Below are 19,190 nucleotides of genomic sequence, written 5' to 3'. Positions count from 1 at the left end.
AAGATCTACACTACCTGATGGAGGAGAAAATCAAGGACTCACATTTTAAAGAGGAAACAAATGCTTTGAAGACACTTCTGCTTCCTCCTCCCAACCAAAATCCCTCCGAAATATCTGTTCATGCTGGGTTAGTTCAAAAGGAAGTTAGTAACACTGTAGATCCATTGAAATCAAGGGAAAATTTTAGATACAGTATCATGGTACAGTAACTTCCCCCCCTTGATTTCATCATTATGAGACTGAAGTATGCATAACTTCTGCTGAGTCTACTCGAAACCATTAAAATTAAAAACGTGATCAGAGTTAATTAAAATTATTTATATTGATTTTAATGGAATCTTCTCAGGATCTGAAGCTAAAGCTACAGGCTTTTGCTTGTCTGCTTCTGGGCTGGAATAGCATCATAGGACTCTTCCTCTCCCAATCCAATTTATTGATTCGGTTCCTGTTATTCCTTGTACAACACGCCCTCCTCTTTCACCAGCTCAAGTCTATTCTGTATCATAGGTCCCATGAGAGTTGAAGGAGAATCAGAGGTGACAAGGGCCTCGCTGATGTCTGAGCCCTGGAAAAAACAGAGGGACATTGAGAGTGGCGTTGCTTAGGCATTAAACCAGGATAGTTCAGGAGCCCATGGAGGAGAAGGCTTTTCTCACTCATTGGGGAGCAAGTTTATAAGCATCCTCTGGTTCAGCTGTAGGGACCGTGGCAATTGGATTTATATGAGATGGGCCAAAGAATGTCCAGTCCCCTTCAAAAACTAAGAACTTGCACTGAAAATATGCAAAATAGCTTTAGTTTTCCCTTGATGAATCTGGTTCAATTGCCTCTGAACGAGAGTCATCTTACAGGAGCTACTGACATGCCCCAGGAAGCTCATGAACAAGCCACAAAGGTAATAATCATCCCCTTTTACTTTAATTATAGTTTAAGGGGAGTAACCCGTAACTGTAGTTGCTAAGTTTTCTTGGAAGAAGTCATGATGCTTCAATGAGTAAACATTAGGGATGGGAGAATCAGCAAGGCTGGAGTTTGCCCAAACTCTCCAAGCTCCACCTTGAAGCTGGGACCGCCTCTCTCTCCCATTTCTGAATGCAATCTGTTTTTCATTTCAATCGTCTGGGGAAATTGCACATTTCTGTGTACATTTTCATGTACGCACTTTCCCCCCGCAGAATAAAGTGAGAAAGTGTTTTGTTTTGTTTTTAAGCATTTAAAAGTGTGCACTTTTCTAGCAAATGTGATTGCAAGTTTGGGGATGTGCAAGCTTTTTCCAGAAACTGCACTCCCGTTTGCATTCAGGGTTGTGGACAGGGATGTTATAAAATGAATTAACATGAAATTCTCATAGATCCCTTGTGTAATTATGATATGAAGATGTGTCTCTGAAGCCAAGTGTAAGAGTGGATGGACTAAAAACCACACAAGAGTCTTCATAGTTACCTTTAGCTGAAAGGCTGTTTTGGACTGAACATTCCAAGATGGTCTAGCTCTGCTCCCTTTCTCCTTGGATGCTCTTGACTCACATTCTTGCTGACATTTTTTTGACGCTTCTGAAGCATAATAGAGAGAAAAAGAGAAAAGGGACAAGGAGTGAAACTGTGATACATTGCCATCCTTGTTATCTTTTCTCTTGCCAAACTCAACTCCAAAACATGTCAGAGAAGGTCATTTTCCAGACTGACCTGGCAATTCTCTGTTTTAAAACAAAATGAACCACTCTCCATTAACAACCTCCTCTCCGTGAAAAGAGATGCCCACAAGAGATGCCATCACCTACCACTCATCTTCATCTCGCAACAGAAAGCAAGTAGAGCCATCAGAATCAGGAGTGAAAGAACCCAGCGTAAAGATGCCAGCAATGGGGGAGATGAATTTGGAGTGCAAACTGAAAAGAGCAACAACAACAAAACCAGTAGTAGGATTGTGCATTATTTATATGGGTCTTCAATCTACCCTGTTCCTGAAAACTCAAGGCATTTGAAAGAAGTCCTAAGAATCCTTAATGTTGGTTTTTGTATGCAACAGCCCTTAAAATGATCAATAAGAATGCGTCCTCAGCTCTAAATGCATTCCCAAAGGAAAAAGGGGGGTTACATCACCTTCAGAAGGTAAGCAGGATAAGACTGTACTGTATGTATTCCAGATGAAAGAAGCTTGAGAATTTGGGAGCAGCTACGAAATAGTGTTTCTGTCTTTTCCTGTACATCTCTTTCCCACCATTGGGAACTGGACATATGAAAGGCTCTGACAGAGGCTGCCCTCAGCTGACCACAGAGAACTGGGACAAGGCAGGGCAGGAGAAGGAGAAAAAATGGACTTAAGGTCCACTGATAAAACCAGAGGCTTATGCCAACCTCCTTCTGTGGCACACACAGTCACTCTGTCTTGGAATTCAAACAAAACATGCAAATGAGTTATCCCAGTGCTAATGCAGGATCTAACCACTGTCACCGCGGCAAAATGACTCACCTCTCATGTTAACCTTCTGGCTCCAGGGAGAGGTGACCCACCGACTATTCATTTTTTCCTCATACCTGCAAGCAAATTCCCCAGTGTGGTACGGCTTGGCCCACAGGATTATTACAGAGGCATTTGATGAGGCATGTTCAGATTCACTGGAGTTCCTCAGAGACTCTTCATTGATGGAGGTCATCTCAGCCCCATCCTTGTCGAAATGGAACCTTTTCCCAGTGTTGTTTCCTTTGACTGAGCAAATGATGAGTAGGAGATCCCCTTCATTCGCCACTCCAGATGGTGGATCCACTTTCAGCACCGGAGGAGGAGGGGGATCTGGAGGAGGGATCCACAATGAAGAGGGGATTAGCATGGGAGTGTGCAGTGGCTGAGTGGTGGGGAGTCTGTGGTTCACTGGGCTTTTAACATGAAGCCATATCTTGTTCAGATACCTCTATAGAGAGTTGTGGATCTGAGGTATCATCTTTGGAAGAACTCAGAGTTCCTAGTATTGAGAACCTTCTTTAAGGTAAGTTATTGAGCCTTTCCACAAATGGGGGGGGGGGATTAGCATGGGAGTGTGGAATGGAACTTACCTGGAAAGACTATTTTATGGATCTGGAATTTGAGCAGGGAGAATTCTCCCTTAAGCTCCACCATACCAGAGTAACTGCTTGTGGTGTGTGTACTACTGGAGTAAAAGAATCTGAACACATTCGATCCATATTTTTTAACTGCAAGCTAACATTAACGATAAACCTTACCAAAGAAAAGGCTTAAATCAAAAACCCTTAAAACCCACATTATGGAGAAAGATATGGCTGTTTCCTACAGCTGGTGAGATTAAGGACTAAACTAGATGTGATGCTCAACACCTCTACTGAAGTGCCATGGTTAGTTTGTTTCATTGTTAATAAGTGCCAGGGTGGCGAGGGGGGGGGTGTCTATAGGGATATTGGAGCAGAGGGAGGGGCTGGACCCCTTCCTCCCCTACCACACTCCAGACAAAAATCACACCAGTGGGGCAAATAGAAGCCATGGTGGGGAGGGGGGTATTTTCGTTGGGGCTGCAGCAGGGGTGGACCTTTACATGGGGGGGCACTACATGGACAGACCCAAATTTGACACAATTGACACAAAATCACACCTGCCACTGAGATCCTGATAGGGCAGCTCCTCTGCAAAGATACATTTCTTTTAGATTCACTCTTTGAGTATTGGCAGGTGTAAAATCCAGAGTTCTCCCTCATGGCTGTGAGGGTTAGCCAGGAACTCCCATTTTGAGGAGGAATCTTTTCAGAGATCTGATGATCTCTGTGATGGAAAAAGTGGTACTGCATCTCCTGGGCATCCCTGGGAGCTGTGCACCGGAGGGTAACCTTCTCTCCTGGAAGATACAGCCATCTTGAAGGATCTGGGGAGAGGCTGGGAGCTGGAGGACGATCTGAAAAGCACCAAGGGGTGGGGGGGAAGAGAAGAACATAAGGAGGTTTGGGCTGAAATATCATGAGCATGCGGACGATACACAGCTCTACCTCTCGTTTCCATCTGCACATCCCAGGGAGGCTGTGGAACTCTTGAACCAGTTTCTGGAGGCTGTTTGGGGATGGTTGAGGGTGAACAAGCTGAAACTTAATGGAGACAAGATGGAGGTACTGTGGGCTGGGAAACCAACTACTTTGGATGGAGGTTTACAACTGGTCTTAGATGGGGTTGCGCTCCCCCTGAAAGACCAAGTGCATGGTCTGGGAGTCCTCCTGGACTCTGAGCTAACTGGGGAAGCCCAGGGGGCTGTGGTCTCCAGGAGTGCTTTTTACCAGCTTAGGCTGGAACACCAACTGCGGCCCTATCTGGAGAGGACGGACTTTGCCTCAGTTATCCACATGCTAGTCACGTCCAGGCTAGACCATTGTTACGCACTATACGTGAGGCTGCCTTTGAAGACGGTTCAGAAACTCCAGCTTGTGCAGAATGCGGCTGCCCGAGTATTGGTGGGGGCGAGCCGATTAGATCATATAATGCCTATACTGCACCAGCTGCACTGGTTACTGGCGTGTTTCCAAGCCCAATTCAAAGTGCTGGTTTTGACCTTTAAAGCCTTAAACGGTTTGGGACCAAGTTACTGGAAGGACAGCCTACACCCATATCAGCCTGCCCGCACTTTAAGATCAGAAAGGGAGGCCCTTCTCATTTGCCCACCTGTGAGAGCAGTCAGGTGGGTGAACACACATGAGAGGGCCTTCTCTGCAGGGGCCCCACATCTTTGGAACAAGCTGCCATCGGAGGTCCGCCATGCTCCCTCATTGCAGTATTTTAAGGAGGCCTCGAAAACATATCATTTTACCTTGGCCTTCTACTGATATGACTGCTACTGTTGCTGCTGTTAACATCATTGTTGGTTTTATTGTTGGTTTTAATTGTTTATTGTTGGCTTTTATTGTTTTTACATTTTTATCACTTTTCATATTTTAATTTTTTTATGTATTTTATTGTTGTAAGCCACCTTGGGAGGGCTTCTGCTCTGAAAGGCAGCCAAGAAATATTTTAAATAAAATAAATAAATAAATAAATAAATAAAGAAGGAGGGTCTAATGGGGGTCACATAAATGTCCCTTTATCTCCTCTCTTTAGAGACACTATTTTCCTTTTTAGAAAGCCCTTTCAACCTGAAAAGCTCTTTACAATCCTGCAAGTTGTAGTCAAGCCGGCAGAGCCTCCGCGGGATGCCATCTCAAACAGCTTTTTAAAAGGTTGAAAAACCTTTTCATCTTCCCCCTGGAATTAAAAGGGGGGCAAGACAGCAGCTGGATGAGATCTTGGAGAAAAGTACTCTCCGCGAGGCAGTGGGGGTGGGGGGCTGGATTCCAAGACTACCCTCCCAGAGCGTAAACATCACAAAAAGCTGTTTTGAAACTCCTATCTAATAGGAGAAAACAGGGCTGAAGTGTTCCATTGTAATATATGGATTAAGAAATATCAACAACATCTGAGGGATGGTTTAAGAAATATCAACAATATTTGAGAATATCTGAGGACCTGCAAGATTTGTTTGAAGAGAAACATGGCTACAGCGAGGAGAAAGAAAGGAATTGCATCACCGCCCGCTCCTCCTGTACTGGCAAAGGCTCCGAGAACCGGAGATATAGGGGAATTATTTACTTTGATAAAAACTTTATCTTCGCAATTTGCTGAGCAATCTAAGAGGTTGGATTCAATCCAAAATTCCATCACCGCCCTGCAAGGAGCTGTGGATTTAATTAACACTTCTTGGCAAAAAATGGAGGCAAAGGTTAACAAGCTGCAAGATAGGCTGACAATGAACGAAACTACGACACAAGCTTTTTTCAAAAATTTCTCTGCCAGAATTTCCTAACTGGAGGCCTTCACGCACAGATCCAATGTACATGTTATTGGTATTAAATATCTGCCTAGAGTTGTAAATTTGCCTACCTTTGTGGACACGTTTTTGCATGGCATACTCCCTGTGCCATCTGATTATTTATTTAATATTGAGCAGGCATTTCATGTGCCAAATGCTAAAGGGACTGTCCATATGATTATAGTCCAATTTGCAAGAATCTCCACAAAGAATTATATCCTGCGTTTGGCAAGAGAGGGTGGAAATCTTTTTTGGAAACAAGATAAAGTTATGTTATTTCCGGATTACATCAAAGAAGTGGCTGATAAAAGAATTCATCAAGCAATCCATCAAGGTGAAAAATACGGCAAAACAAATTAACTTACAATATCACTTAAAATATCCTGCTACATTTTGCATTGTTTCTGAAGGTCAGATGAAGAAGTTCCTAATTCATGAAATGGTGGAGGCATGGCTGAATGTAAAAATGCATGAGACTTCTGTTCCAGCCCCATGAACTGGAATCTTTAAACAAGTTTTGTTAATTGTTTATGTTTAGTCTGCATGATTCAGGCTAGGTCAGAGATAACCGATTATACATACATTTGCTTGCTCTCTTTCATTCTCCTTTTTTAATTTTTCTTTAAATTCTCGTTATGATATGCTGTATTTAAATATATTGTTTGAGGGTCTATTGTGCACACTCATTTACATATCTAGTATAAAATATATTACTGACTGTTGTAAGGTTGCTTTCAAGCTTTATTATATTACATTATAATTTCATCCTTTTTCGCTGTTGTTATTATTATTATTACTATTATTATCATTACTATAAGACTACTAAGTAAGATTTTTGGTTGGTTAAACTGTTAAGCTTTATTATTGCTATTTTATTCTAACTTAAGGGCAATATATGGTTGCTGGGAATGAATTGTAGGCCTGCTTCCTTGATATAAGACTGATGATATGACATTGAAATGTAAGGTTGATTATTAAATTGTAATATCGCTAAAGTTATAGGTATAGTTTCTAAATTAGAATGGGATCTGAAGCCCGTGTGTATTGGAGTTTAAATTTAACCCTTTAAAAAAGAAGGGGGGGATTTCTTTTTCCTTTCTTTTTTTTTCCTTTCTTCTTCTTTTCGGTATTGTTGTGTCCTCCTAAGCATATTGTACTGTTAGGAAATTGTAGTTCTTGATCAGGTTGTTGGTATTGTTTATTTCATTTATAAAGACAAAAATAAATAAAAAGTATTCTCAAAAAAAAAAGGAAAAGAGGAATACCAATTACTGAACAAATAAATAACTTCATCCTATGCATAGGGCCTTCCGGCGTTGTGTTCAGTAACGGAGAATTAACTGTGTGCTGTCCTTTCATGTGCAAAGCGGACTCCTCTCTCCCATTCTTCCCTTGCACAAACACTGTAGCAGGCCTGCACCAAGAGCTGCAAATAACCCATAGGAACATAAGAAGAGCCCCGCTGAATCAGACCAAGGATCTATGTAGTCCAGCATCCTGTTCACACCATGGTGTGCCAGGCTACTGGCTGCCTTCAGGAACCCTACAAGCAGAACACGAGCACAACAGCGCGCGCGCGCGCACACAGCCAGTAACCAGTTATATACCAATTGTTCCCCGGCAACTGGTGCACACAGGCATACTGCCTCTGATGCTGCAGGTAGTTTATAGCCATCATGACTCATAGGCATTGATAATCTTATCCACCATGGATTTGTGGACTCGCCTTTTAAAGACATCCAGATTGGTTGCCATCGCTACATCTTGTGGTAGTAAATTCCATAGTTTAACTATGTGCTGTGTGGAGAAGCACTTCCCTTTATCCATCCTGTATCTCCCACCGTTCAGCTTCGTGGGAGGACCCCAGGTTCTAGTGTTATGAGAAAGGGAGAAATACATCTCCCTTTCCACTTTCTCCACACCATGCATAATTTTGTACACCTCTGCCATGTCCCCCCACACTTACTTGCCTTTTTTTCTAAGCTAAACAGTCCCACATGTTTCAGCCTTCCTCATGGGGGAGTTACTTCAGCCCCTGGATCACTTTGGTTGTCTTTTTCTATACCTTTTCCACACTATATCCTTTTTGAACAGAACTGTTCACAGTATCCAAAGTGTGGCTGCACTGTAGATTTGTATAAGGGCAGTATGATCTTGGCAGATTTATTTTCAATTCCTTTTCGAACAAACCCCAGTATGGAATTTGCCTTTTTCAAGGCAGCTGCACACAGAGCAGTAAGACGAGGCTGTGTCCTATTGCCTATGCTGTTCAATTGATATTCTGAAGCTATATTTAATGACGCACTTGCCAAACAAATGGCTGGCATAAACATCAACAGAAAAATAATTAATACAGTTCGATACACTGATGACACCATAGGAATGACAGATAATATATCCGACTTACAAAAATTACTAGATTGGATTAATAAAGTAAGCAATGAGTATGGTCTTAACATAAATATTTATTTTATTTATTTTATTTATTTCATTTCTATACCACCCAATAGCCAAAGCTCTCTGGGCAGTTCACAAAAATTAAAACCAAACAGCACACAATAAAACAATTTAAAATATATAGAACATTAAAGCCACAATATAACAATGCAACCACAATAAAACCTAGCAGCACTGCAGGAGTTTAAAATACAGATTTAAAACAGCAAAGCTAAAAGTTCAGAAAGCTAAAATGCCAAAATGCTAAAATGCCTGGGAGAATAAAAAGGTCTTCACCTGGCGCTGAAAGGAATACAATGTGGGTACCAGGCGAACCTCGCTAGGAAGCTCATTCCAGTGCCGGGGTGCCACAGCAGAAAAAGCCCTCCTCCTAGTAGCCACCTGCCTCATTTCCTTTGGCAGGGGCTCACGGAGGAGGGCCGCTGACGATGATCTTAAGGTCCGGGCAGGCACATATGGGAGTAGGCGATCCTTCAGATCACCTGGCCCCAAGCCGTTAAGGGCTTTAAATATTAATACCAGCACTTTGAATCGGGCCCGGAAATGGACTGGCAGCCAGTGCAGCTGGAAAAGTACTGGCATAATATGAGCTCGCTGGCCAGTCCCTGTTAACAATCTTGCTGCCCTATTTTGGACCAGCTGAAGTTTCCGGACCGTTTTCAAAGGCAGCCCCGCGTATAACGCATTGCAGTAATCCAGATGAGAAGTTACCAGAGCATGGATCACTGTAGCTAGGCTCTCTCTGTCCAGATAAGGGCGTAGTTGGCATACCAGCCCAAGCTGATAAAAAGTGCTCCGTGCCACTGAGTTCACCTGTGCCTCAAATATCAAGAAAACAAAATATATGGTGATAAGCAAAAAGCCTTTTACTGCATTTAATATTATGATAAATAATATGCCAATTGAGCAAGTCACAAAATACAAATACCTAGGAACTTGGCTCAATTAAAGAAATGAACAAACACAAGAGATAAGAGCAAGAGTGGAGATGGCAAGAACAGCGTTTGTTAAAATGGAACAATTATTATGTAATCGGGACCCTAATCTTGCAGTAAGGATTCAGATGATAAGATGCTATGTGTTCTCGATGTTACTTTACAGAGTGGAGGTTTGGACACTTAAAAAGAACGATCTGAGGAAAATCGAATCCTTCGAACTGTGGATATAGTGACGCATGCTGAAAATACCGTGGACTGATCAAGTAACACATGAGGATGTACTATGCAGAGTAAGCAAACAAACAGAACTGGTAAAGATCATCAAGAGAAGAAAGTTATAATACCTTGGTCATATTATCTGAGGTAAAAAAAATGCTATACTCCACCTTATTATACAAGGGAAAATGGAAGGAAAAAGGTCAATGGGAGAAGACGAACATCATGGTTAAAGAATTTGAGGGAATGGTTCAGCTGTACTTCTATACAACTATTCAGAGCAGCGGTGTCAAAAACAAAAATAGCTGTAATGATAGCTAACCTCCTATAGGAGATGGCAACTTAAGAAGAGAAGCACACAGAGCTTACATTGAACTGAATTTGTCATTTTAATGCCCATTCTTCCACTTTAAAGATTTGTTTGTTTGTTTGTTTATTTATTAATTACATTTATATCCCGCCTTTTTTCCACCTTAAGGAACCCAAGGCACCATCCATAGCGACATAATCCTCCTCCTCCTCCGGTTTATCCTCACAACAACCCTGTGAGGTGGGTTGGGCTGAGAGTCTGTGACTGGTCGAAAACCACCCAGTGAGCTTCCATGGCTGAGTGGGGACTAGAACCCGGATCTCCCAACTCCCAGTCCAACACTCTCGCCACTATATCCTTTGGGAGCTCTTCACAATCCTTTTTAGTTTGAACCACCCTAAATAATTTGGTGTTATCAGCAAATTTTGCCACCTCATTGCTCACTGGAACTAGTTCCAGATCATTTATGAACAAGTTAAAATGCTTTTTAAAGAATTGTTATCAATATTTGACCATTCAAAGCTTGAAGTTTGTAAGAGAGGTTCAACAGACCCCCCCCCTCTAATAATCCTCATCAAGAGCAAGTTTCCAAGGTCAGTTGAAGTACTCTGATTACGATGGTGCTTGGAACACTTCTGTTAGAGCAAGAGTGTGGAATCTCTTTCAGCTCCAGGAAAATTCAATTTTGGAGACGTTCTCGGGGGCTTCCTTCCAGTGATGGATGAGGTGGAAGGCCAAAATATATAAAAAAAATACCATCATACTGTGGCTTCAAGGTCTTCCTGCCAGTCACTAAGCCTTAGAAGAGGTATTTCAACCTTTTAAAATGGAGAAAAAACTGCACAAAAGCCAGTAAACCACCAAAACATCAGTGGTTAGGGAAAAGGGGTGGGCAGGTATAGAGGGCGTGGCCATCTGGGGAACTCTGGAGGGTCAGATTTTTTTCCCAAGCCTGAATTTCCCCACCCTGCATTAGAGATTCCTGGACATACCCCTTTGCAGAACAACAGAATGTCCAGAGTTCCCTGGAGAAAAGGAATGTCTATTAACCAATTTAAGCCATATTATCCTCCAGAATGATTAAAAAAAAAAAACCAGGGGGAAAACAAAAGCAAACATTTCATTGTTTTTTCTCGTTCGTATCTTTCCATTTCAGAAATGAAAGTGAATTTCCTGTAGAAGATTAAACTCCCCCAACTGACACGAATTCTTTTGGTTCTCTGTTTTGTCTATGGTGTCAGGCTTCCTTTGTCCTCTCCCTTTGCAGTCAACATGCTCCAGGAAATAAGGCTTCAAGCTGCACTACTTTATTAGTAAACAACCAGGTTCCTTACAAGTGCAGATTCTAGGAAACTCTCAGACTGCAGTGAAACAGCTAATCCACACATCTATGAATATCAATATAGGAGACAAAGTGGAAGTTAGAGAAGTTGCCAGCAGTCTGGGCAAGAACTTCTCTGCCAGACTAGCTTTGCGGGGATGCCCCTCCCTTACGGTGGCTCCCTCCTATGCTGGCTTCCACAAGTGGCCAACCTGACGGAGCGCCTGAGCCCTGCCCCTCACTTTTCCCGCTTCGCTCTGCGACGGACCCTAGCGTCCCTCAAGTCACGCCCCTCACTCTCCTCCTCCTCCCGACCCTGAGTTCTCATGGTGGAGGAATGGGGGAGCCATTCAGGCTGGGCCACCTGTGTGTCAAGGTCTTGGGAAGAAAGTCTTGCTGTATCTGGGCTCACTAGGGAGGGTGCCTCTCCCTGTTCTGGTGTTCCCATTCTGAATCTGAATCTGAGCTGTCAGACATCTCCATACGCTCCGATTCATTCCTGACATATGGAGAGCAGCTGCAGAAAGACTTCAGCAAAAACAATGTATTTAGAAAAGCTCCCTTGCAAAACCTTGGTCCTTGGTATCTGAATCATACCAGACTAGGGAGGCACCTACACTTCAAATTTAAATTGACTGTTGCGGGCTCATGGCTTCCTCAAAGAGCAGAGAGAATTGCAGCTTTGTGACATTGCTGACATCTGAGGCCCCAAGGCTCTGGGAACCAATTTTTGCCACCCAGAACCCACCAGGGGCTGCACTCTATCCTGCCCCTGAAATTGCTGCTCTCACACTGCCAATTTCAGTGGGGCACTAGTGGCCAATACCCCTCATTTTCCATTTAAAACAAGGTGTGCAGGAAAAGCACACTTCGTTTTAATGCAATATCATGCTCCCAGAAGCCCCAGCAATTTAGGAGTAAAAAAGGTTAGGGGTTTCGTATAGCCTGCAGGCCACATGTTGCCTTCCCCTGGCCTCAACCAGTGTTCCCTCAACCCCCTTACAGATTTCAGATGACTTCTTGAGTAGAGGCCATGATTGCCATACAAGTTCCAGTTTGCATTTGGAATGTCCCACATTCATAGAACAGAACTTAGTACTACTGAACCAAGAAATCAACTGGTTTAAACATTTTGGTTTTTTAATATGTTGTGAGCTGCACTGGTAGGGGATCGGGTAACTCTAAAAGGCAGCCTATAAATCGTAAAATAAAATCAACTCTCAGCTTAAAAATAAAATCTACTCTCAGCTTAAAAATAAAATCAACTCTCAGAAATAAACTTCTCCACTCCATTAGCTACTAGGAAACCACAGAATTCTGGTTCATGCCCTTTTCACACCTTGGGAATATTCAGATGAGGCTGGCCTGTTGTGTGTGTGTATAATTCATTTGCAACAAGAAGGTTGCTTACCAGTGACACAGAACACAGCCTGGTTACTCAACTGAGAACGGGACGATTTTCTTGCAGTGTTTTTTGCCCAGTAAGAGCAAATAAAGGTTTCCTTTGGCTCCAGATGTAAGGTGGAGACCTCCAAGATATTTTGCCCCTGCCGTGTATATTCAGACAACCGACCATCTTCTTTCAGTTTTTGGAAAAAGAATAAGTCTGCCCTCTGTTCTTCCAGGAGGGAGCATTTCAAACGGATAAGCTCTCCTCTGACAAAGATGCTGTATGGAGGGGACAAGGATAGGGTGGGGGCTGGTGGAGGTTGAACCCCAGAAGTCATCTTGGAATCTGAAAAAGAGCAGGAGATGGAATAAGAAATGCAGTTAAGAAACCCCCTAGATTCCTGCAGGGAGCAGGGGGTTGGACTCGATGGTCTTGTAGGCCCCTTCCAACCCTACTATTCTATGATTCTATGATCCTTGTTCTAAGAATGCTGGAGATAGCCTCATTACAGACTAAAGCTGAATCAACAAAATTTCCTCTTTCCAGGTACCCCTGGATTTCTATCATTCTGGGTGGAAGCTACATAACACTTTTTAACAGACAATTCTTAGCACCTCACCAAACTATGGTAGTTCCCCATATTTAGTTGTGAACCACCCAGAGAGCTTCGGCTATTGGGTGGTATAGAAATGAAATAAATAAATAAAATTTATGGGAATCATGAGTGAAACTGATATAGTAACTTTATAATATTGACAGGGCCTAATTATCCTCATCAACTTCTCCCTCTCCTATTTACATTACAATTTATATCTGTGGAAGACTCTTTCGGCAGCCAGCTTAAGCTACTTTCCATGTGGTTGTCTCCAAGAACAGGGGGCAGGTGGATGGAACTCTGAAGTCCAAGTGACAATTCAATGCATTACACACACACACATACACACACACACATACACATGCACGTGCAAACACAAACACAAACACCCAAGGGCTCAGACTGCATGCAAGAGGCCGTTTTATCAAACACATTGCATGTCACTCTGCTACAACAGACTCAGAAATTAGGTTTCTGGCACTGTAAAGACTAACATATTTATCACGGCAGACGCTTTCAGTCCACTACCTCAGATAAGGCTGAATATTATTGTTGCATTTTAAATTGTTTCATTGTGATAGTATTTTATTCTTGCCTTACTGGGAGTAGTTTTATTAATATTGTCAGCTGCTCTGTGCTCTGTTTGGAGAAAGGTATAAGAACAATAAATAAATTTTATGGATCCTGTGAAGTGAACTCTAATCCATGGAAGTTCATGCCATAGCAGATATGTCAGTCATTAAGGTGTCAGAAAAAGACTCCTTTTTAAGTTTTCCCTGAAACCTGAGGGATATCCTGATAATGACTCTGGACAGTCATTGTACACTTTAGGCACTGGGTGGCACTGGGCATAGCTGTATCTGGGTGGAGTCAGGAGTTTCCTGTTGCTCTCTGTTCTTGCTTAAGAGAGACAATAAAGTTCTTGTCCAGTTTTCTGATTGGTGTGTTCTCTAACGGCCAAACTGCTATGTAAATATTTTCTTTCTTTTTTACAATAAAATAAACACAGTGGGGCTGAACGAGATTGGTATCCTAGCATGCAGGTAGGGAACTTTAACCCCTTGTCCCCTGCTGTGGCCCCAATCCTGATCAGGAAGGGCACTCCTGCCATTTATAATTATGTTATGTGACCCCCGAGCGGTCGGCGTCGTGGTTGTTCAGGCAGGCATTTGGGGTGGGTTAGGGTATTTTTTTTTAAAAAAAAAAATTATGGTAAAATTTTATTGTTTTAAATTGTTTTATGGTGGGTTGTACATCGCCCAGAGTGGCTGGGTGACCAGTCAGATGGGCGATTAATAAATTTAATAAATAAATAAATATAATGTTCAAAAGTGATTCGTTAAATCATTCAATCCCACATCTTTAAGTGTCTCTCTGATATTCCTCCTTCAATGTATCATCATTATCTCAAGCTCATAGCTAAGATGAAACTTCTCATCTTTGCTCCCGAGCCCTTCACTCCTCATTCACTCCATCCCTTAACAACATTACCATTCACCCCATTGATTGGCCAAGAAGAATTTCATTGGCTCTTCTTCCTATTTCCCCCCATAGTGAGACCTGTCAAGCTGGTTCTTTGTTAAATTCCATTTAGATGGCACTATATAGATGATGGTGATGATGTTATTAGCATATGGTACAGATTATTGATAAATACGGCAATGGCTATTCCCCATACAATACTTGAACAATCATTCACAAGAAGTTTTATAACAACGGATTCTGCCACTTCTCTGTCTCTACATTACAATTACTATACGAATCTGCTTCAGGCTGATAGCTGAAGCTGAGAAAGAATTATGACCCAAGGCAGATCACCACTCCCACTGGAAAAGGGCAACTGATAAAATCTCCTAAAAGTAGCACCTTTACACAATGGAATTGGTTCTAGGACTGAAGTTTTCCCTTTAATCTGGCCCAGAGTCCCTTCTCAATTCATCTCTCCTCTGCCTCTTTTCTGCCAGAGGTGCATTTTGCCTGGGTCTTTGGCAGCTGGGTTATTTCATGTATAAAGAAAGGCAAGGGCTGACCCTTGAGCAACAAAGGAAGCTGTTATTTGGGGGTTCCTTTTTCAGCCAGGGGCCTGGATGCAAGGAATCTGCTGATTGCAGGATGGACGCCTTATTTCTTGGAAGGTTCCTCTCTCTGCCTTTAGCAGCAGAATAACAAGCAAGAATCCAGCAGGGCTCTCCACTCTGTGCAAAGCTTTGCCTCTTGGATTCATGTCTGTTATGCACCTGTTAAGGAGATGTGCCAAGTAAAACAACAACAACCAACAATGGTATGCCCCTAGCTGCACCCCTGGAAAGACTGGCCCAAATCAGCAACACTAAAACAAGTCCAGAAGTCAATTTACCTGCATAGCCTGGCTGCCAGAGAAATATCCAGAGCAAAACTGGAAGCAAAGAACAAGAAGGAAAGCAGTGAGAAATTGGGGAGGTGAGTGATAGATGGTGACTTTCCTATAAGGTTGGCAGAGAGAAGGAAGAGGCCCCAGACCTGTCACCAACGCAATGAACTCCATGCTCAGTAAGGATCCCTTTATGGTCACATGGCTGGTTCTCAACTCCACCACCGTCGTGCTTTATCTCCAAGGAGAGATAAAGAACTGGCACTGCTGAACTCTCATAGCAAAGAACAAGACAGGAACTGCATCATCAGCCCCTTTCCCCCACCACATCGCACCCACACCCCCAGCCAAGCCAACAGCTCAGCTCATAGGCCTTGGCCACACTACAAGCTTTATTAAAAGCGATCAAGGGCAGATAACCACATCTGCCTTCTCCTGTCCTCTCTTGTAACCAAAGTATATAGAGAATAGCAAAAAGCAGCACTGTGCAGCCAGAGGTGAGAAAACAGGAACTCAGCAAGGGTGCTCATTGTGCATCACAATCTGAGTTTCAGCCTGGAACATTCTTCATCAGCTCCATACCCCTCCCCAGATCCCAACTGGTGGGTCTGCCATACCTCAGTCCCCACCTCCACAAACTCAAATGCAGAGCCCATGTGCTCTGTTGAACCTCAACTACAGAATCCAGGTTCCATGTATGTAGGCAGCAACATAATAGGTTTGTTAACAGGATTCCGCACAGCACCCTGTCAGTACAGGAGAAGAAAGGGAGAAGGGAGGCTGGAATCTAGGCTGTACAGTGAAAAGCTGGTTCTATGTGCCTTGACACAACACGGATGTCCCTACCAGGCTGCTGGGCATTCAACCAGGGAGGCGGAGAGGGGGAACTGGGGCATGGGTCAGGGAAGGGAGGGCCCTTGCATCATCATAAGTAAGGACAGACATTTCTGTCAGTTTGAGTTTCTCATTCTTCCAGTCTTAAGTAGGGTTCATCCCAAATGTTAAGATACATAACTTTTTGTTAAGTTTGCATGAAAATGTGTATCCTTTTTCTGCATATTTCTCCTAACGCATGCATTTTTGTATGTAAATTTGCCTGATATACACATTTGTGCAAGGACTGTTCCTATTTATAATGCATTCTTGAACATATGCATTTTTCTGTGCACTTCCCCATATATATATATATATATATATATATATATATATATATATGCATTTTTTGACTGAAGAACCCAGGTGCAAATTTTGAAGGATAACTTGGTTTCTGTTTCTGTTTGCACCAAATCTGCAAAATTAAGTTCCCATTAAAATGTCATTAGCTATTCTGATTGGATGATGGAAAAAACTGGACCATGAGAATGAAATATAGTTCTAATCACTAAGAAATCAACCAAAAATGGGATAATCCTGTATATGAACCACTTGTGTATAAAAATGTGTATCATGATGGGAAGACCACACAGAGGATGAAGCATAAACAACTTTAATTTGTTGTTGTTCAGTCGTTGTGTCCGACTCTTCGTGACCCCATGGACCATAGCACGCCAGGCCTTCCTGTCCTCCGCTCTCTCCTGGAGCATGCTCAAGTTCATATTCATTGCATCGGTGATGCTATCTAGCCATCTCATCCTCTGCCGTCCCCTTCTCCTTTTGCCTTCAGTCTTTCCCAGCATCAGGGTCTTTTCCAGGGAGTTTTCTCTTCGCATTAGTTGGCCAAAATATTGGAGCTTCAGCTTCAGTATCTGTCCTTCCAATGAGCACTCAGGGTTGATTTCCTTTAGGATTGACTGATTTGATCTCCTTGCAGTCCAGGGGACTCATAAGAGTCTTCTCCAGCACCACAGTTCGAAAGCATCAATTCTTCGGCGCTCAGCCTTCCTGATAGTCCAGCTCTCACAGCCATACGTTATTACTGGGAAAACCATAGCTTTGATTAGACGGACCTTTGTCAGCAAGGTGATGTCTCTGCTTCTTACTATGCTGCCTAGGTTTGCCATAGCTTTCCTCCCAAGGAGCAAGCGTCTTTTAATTTCATGGCTACAGTCACCGTCTGCAGTGATCTTGGAGCCCAAGAAAATAAAATCTGTGACTGCTTCCATTTCTTCCCCTTCTATATGCCAGGAAGTGATGGGGCCAGATACCATGATCTTAGTTTTTTTAATGTTAAGTTTCAAACCAGCTTTTGCACTCTCCTCTTTCACCCTCAACAAGAGGCTCTTTAGATCCTCTTCGCTTTCTGCCATTAAAACAACTTTAATAGATAAAGCTTATTGAGAACAAGCCATGCAGCATACTGCTTCAGGCAAGGCTAAACAGGAAACTGAAAGCACTGTGTCTGAGAGCTGACTCCAGCATTATGGCAAGACAGGAGGGCCAATGCCCTTTTACTACTTTTTCATTTCCTACTTCAAATATCAGACTGAAATGTATTTACCATGTCCTATTACTTCCTATGGATGGTGCACTGGGTGGCTATGTTAAAATACTTATCTATCTGGATCATATAAATTTCCGCAATTCCACTGACATTGCTGCTTGAAAATCTCTATTAAATTTTGAGATATAACCTCATTGATTCTTCCTAATATTTAATAAAATGTAATAAATTTCTGACAAAATGTGGTCCACTGGAGAAGGAAATGGCAACCCACTCCAGTATTCTTGCCAAGAAAACCCCATGGAACGTATCACAAGGCTAAAAGAGATGACGCCGGAAGATGAGCCCCTCAGGTCGGAAGGTGTCCAATATGCTACTGGGGAAGAGCAGAGGGTATTTCCAAGTAGCGCCAGAAAGAGTGAAGCGGCTGGGCCAAACCCGAAAGGACACTCAGCTGTGGATGTGTCTGGTGGTGAAAAGAAAATCCGATGCTGTAAAGAACAATATTGTTTAGGAACCTGGAATGTCAGATCAATGAATCAAGGTAAGCTGGAGGTGGTCAAACATGAGATGGCAAGATTGAACATCGACATCTTGGGAATCAGCGAACTAAAATGGACAGGCATGGGCGAATTTAATTCAGGTGACCATCATATCTACTATTGTGGGCAAGAATCCCTTAGAAGAAATGGAGTAGCACTCATAGTCAACAAAAGGGTGGGAAAAGCAGTACTGGGGTACAATCTTAAAAATGATAGAATGATCTCAGTACGAATCCAAGGCAAACCATTCAACATCACAGTAATTCAAGTCTATGCCCCAACCACTGAGGCCGAAGAAGCTGAGGTTGATCGGTTCTATGAAGACCTACAACACCTTCTACAACTAACACCAAAAAAAGATGTCCTCTTCATCATAGGGGATTGGAATGCTAAAGTAGGAAGTCAAGAAATCACCGGGATAACAGGCAAGCATGGCCTTGGTGTACAAAATGAAGCAGGACAAAAGCTAATAGAGTTTTGCCAAGAGAACATGCTGATCATAGCAAACACTCTTTTCCAACAGCACAAGAGGCGACTCTACACATGGACGTCACCAGATGGTCAATTTCGAAATCAGATTGATTATGTCCTTTGCAGCCAAAGATGGAGAAGCTCCATACAGTCAGTAAAAACAAGACCTGGAGCTGACTGTGGCTCAGATCATGAGCTGCTTCTTGCAAAATTTCGTCTTAAATTGAAGAATGTCGGGAAAACCACTAAACCTTTCAGGTATGACCTAAATCATATCCCTGATGAATATACAGTGGAGGTGAGGAATAGATTTCAGGGATTAGACCTGATAGACAGAGTGCCTGAGGAACTATGGACGGAGATCCGTAACATTGTTCAGGAGGC

At 42.7% G+C, this 19,190-nt stretch overlaps 1 protein-coding gene across 1 annotated transcript; it reads right to left on the bottom strand.

The window, feature by feature from the left end:
• Positions 1 to 298: 298 nt before the first annotated feature.
• On the bottom strand, positions 299 to 15,665 carry LOC146343055 (uncharacterized). Its single transcript, XM_084808691.1, has 8 exons — positions 15,563 to 15,665; positions 15,420 to 15,458; positions 12,490 to 12,813; positions 3,605 to 3,901; positions 2,473 to 2,793; positions 1,781 to 1,888; positions 1,444 to 1,553; positions 299 to 565 (listed from the first exon to the last, which is right to left on the bottom strand). The coding sequence occupies exons 1-8, from the start codon at positions 15,585 to 15,587 to the stop codon at positions 449 to 451; spliced, it is 1,341 nt and encodes a 446-aa protein (XP_084664817.1). The 5' UTR covers positions 15,588 to 15,665; the 3' UTR covers positions 299 to 448.
• Between the last annotated feature and the right edge of the window lie 3,525 nt (positions 15,666 to 19,190).

Source organism: Heloderma suspectum, chromosome 6 (assembly GCF_057233095.1).
Source record: "Heloderma suspectum isolate Gila_16-S chromosome 6, 16-S_ref, whole genome shotgun sequence".
NCBI classification, from domain to species: domain Eukaryota; kingdom Metazoa; phylum Chordata; class Lepidosauria; order Squamata; family Helodermatidae; genus Heloderma; species Heloderma suspectum.
This window is presented reverse-complemented; position numbering and strand designations above follow the sequence as displayed.

What these genes read in the sequence shown, in the direction of transcription:
- LOC146343055 (XM_084808691.1), bottom strand. Translation starts at nt 15,587, where the DNA reads ATGGAGTTCATTGCGTTGGTGACAG. An exon ending in TTGCGAGATGAAGATGAGTG is followed by an intron (nt 1,554 to 1,780) that starts GTAGGTGATGGC and finishes ATTATGCTTCAG; the next exon opens with AAGCGTCAAAAAAATGTCAG. An exon ending in AAACAGCCTTTCAGCTAAAG is followed by an intron (nt 566 to 1,443) that starts GTAACTATGAAG and finishes TGTTTTTTCCAG; the next exon opens with GGCTCAGACATCAGCGAGGC.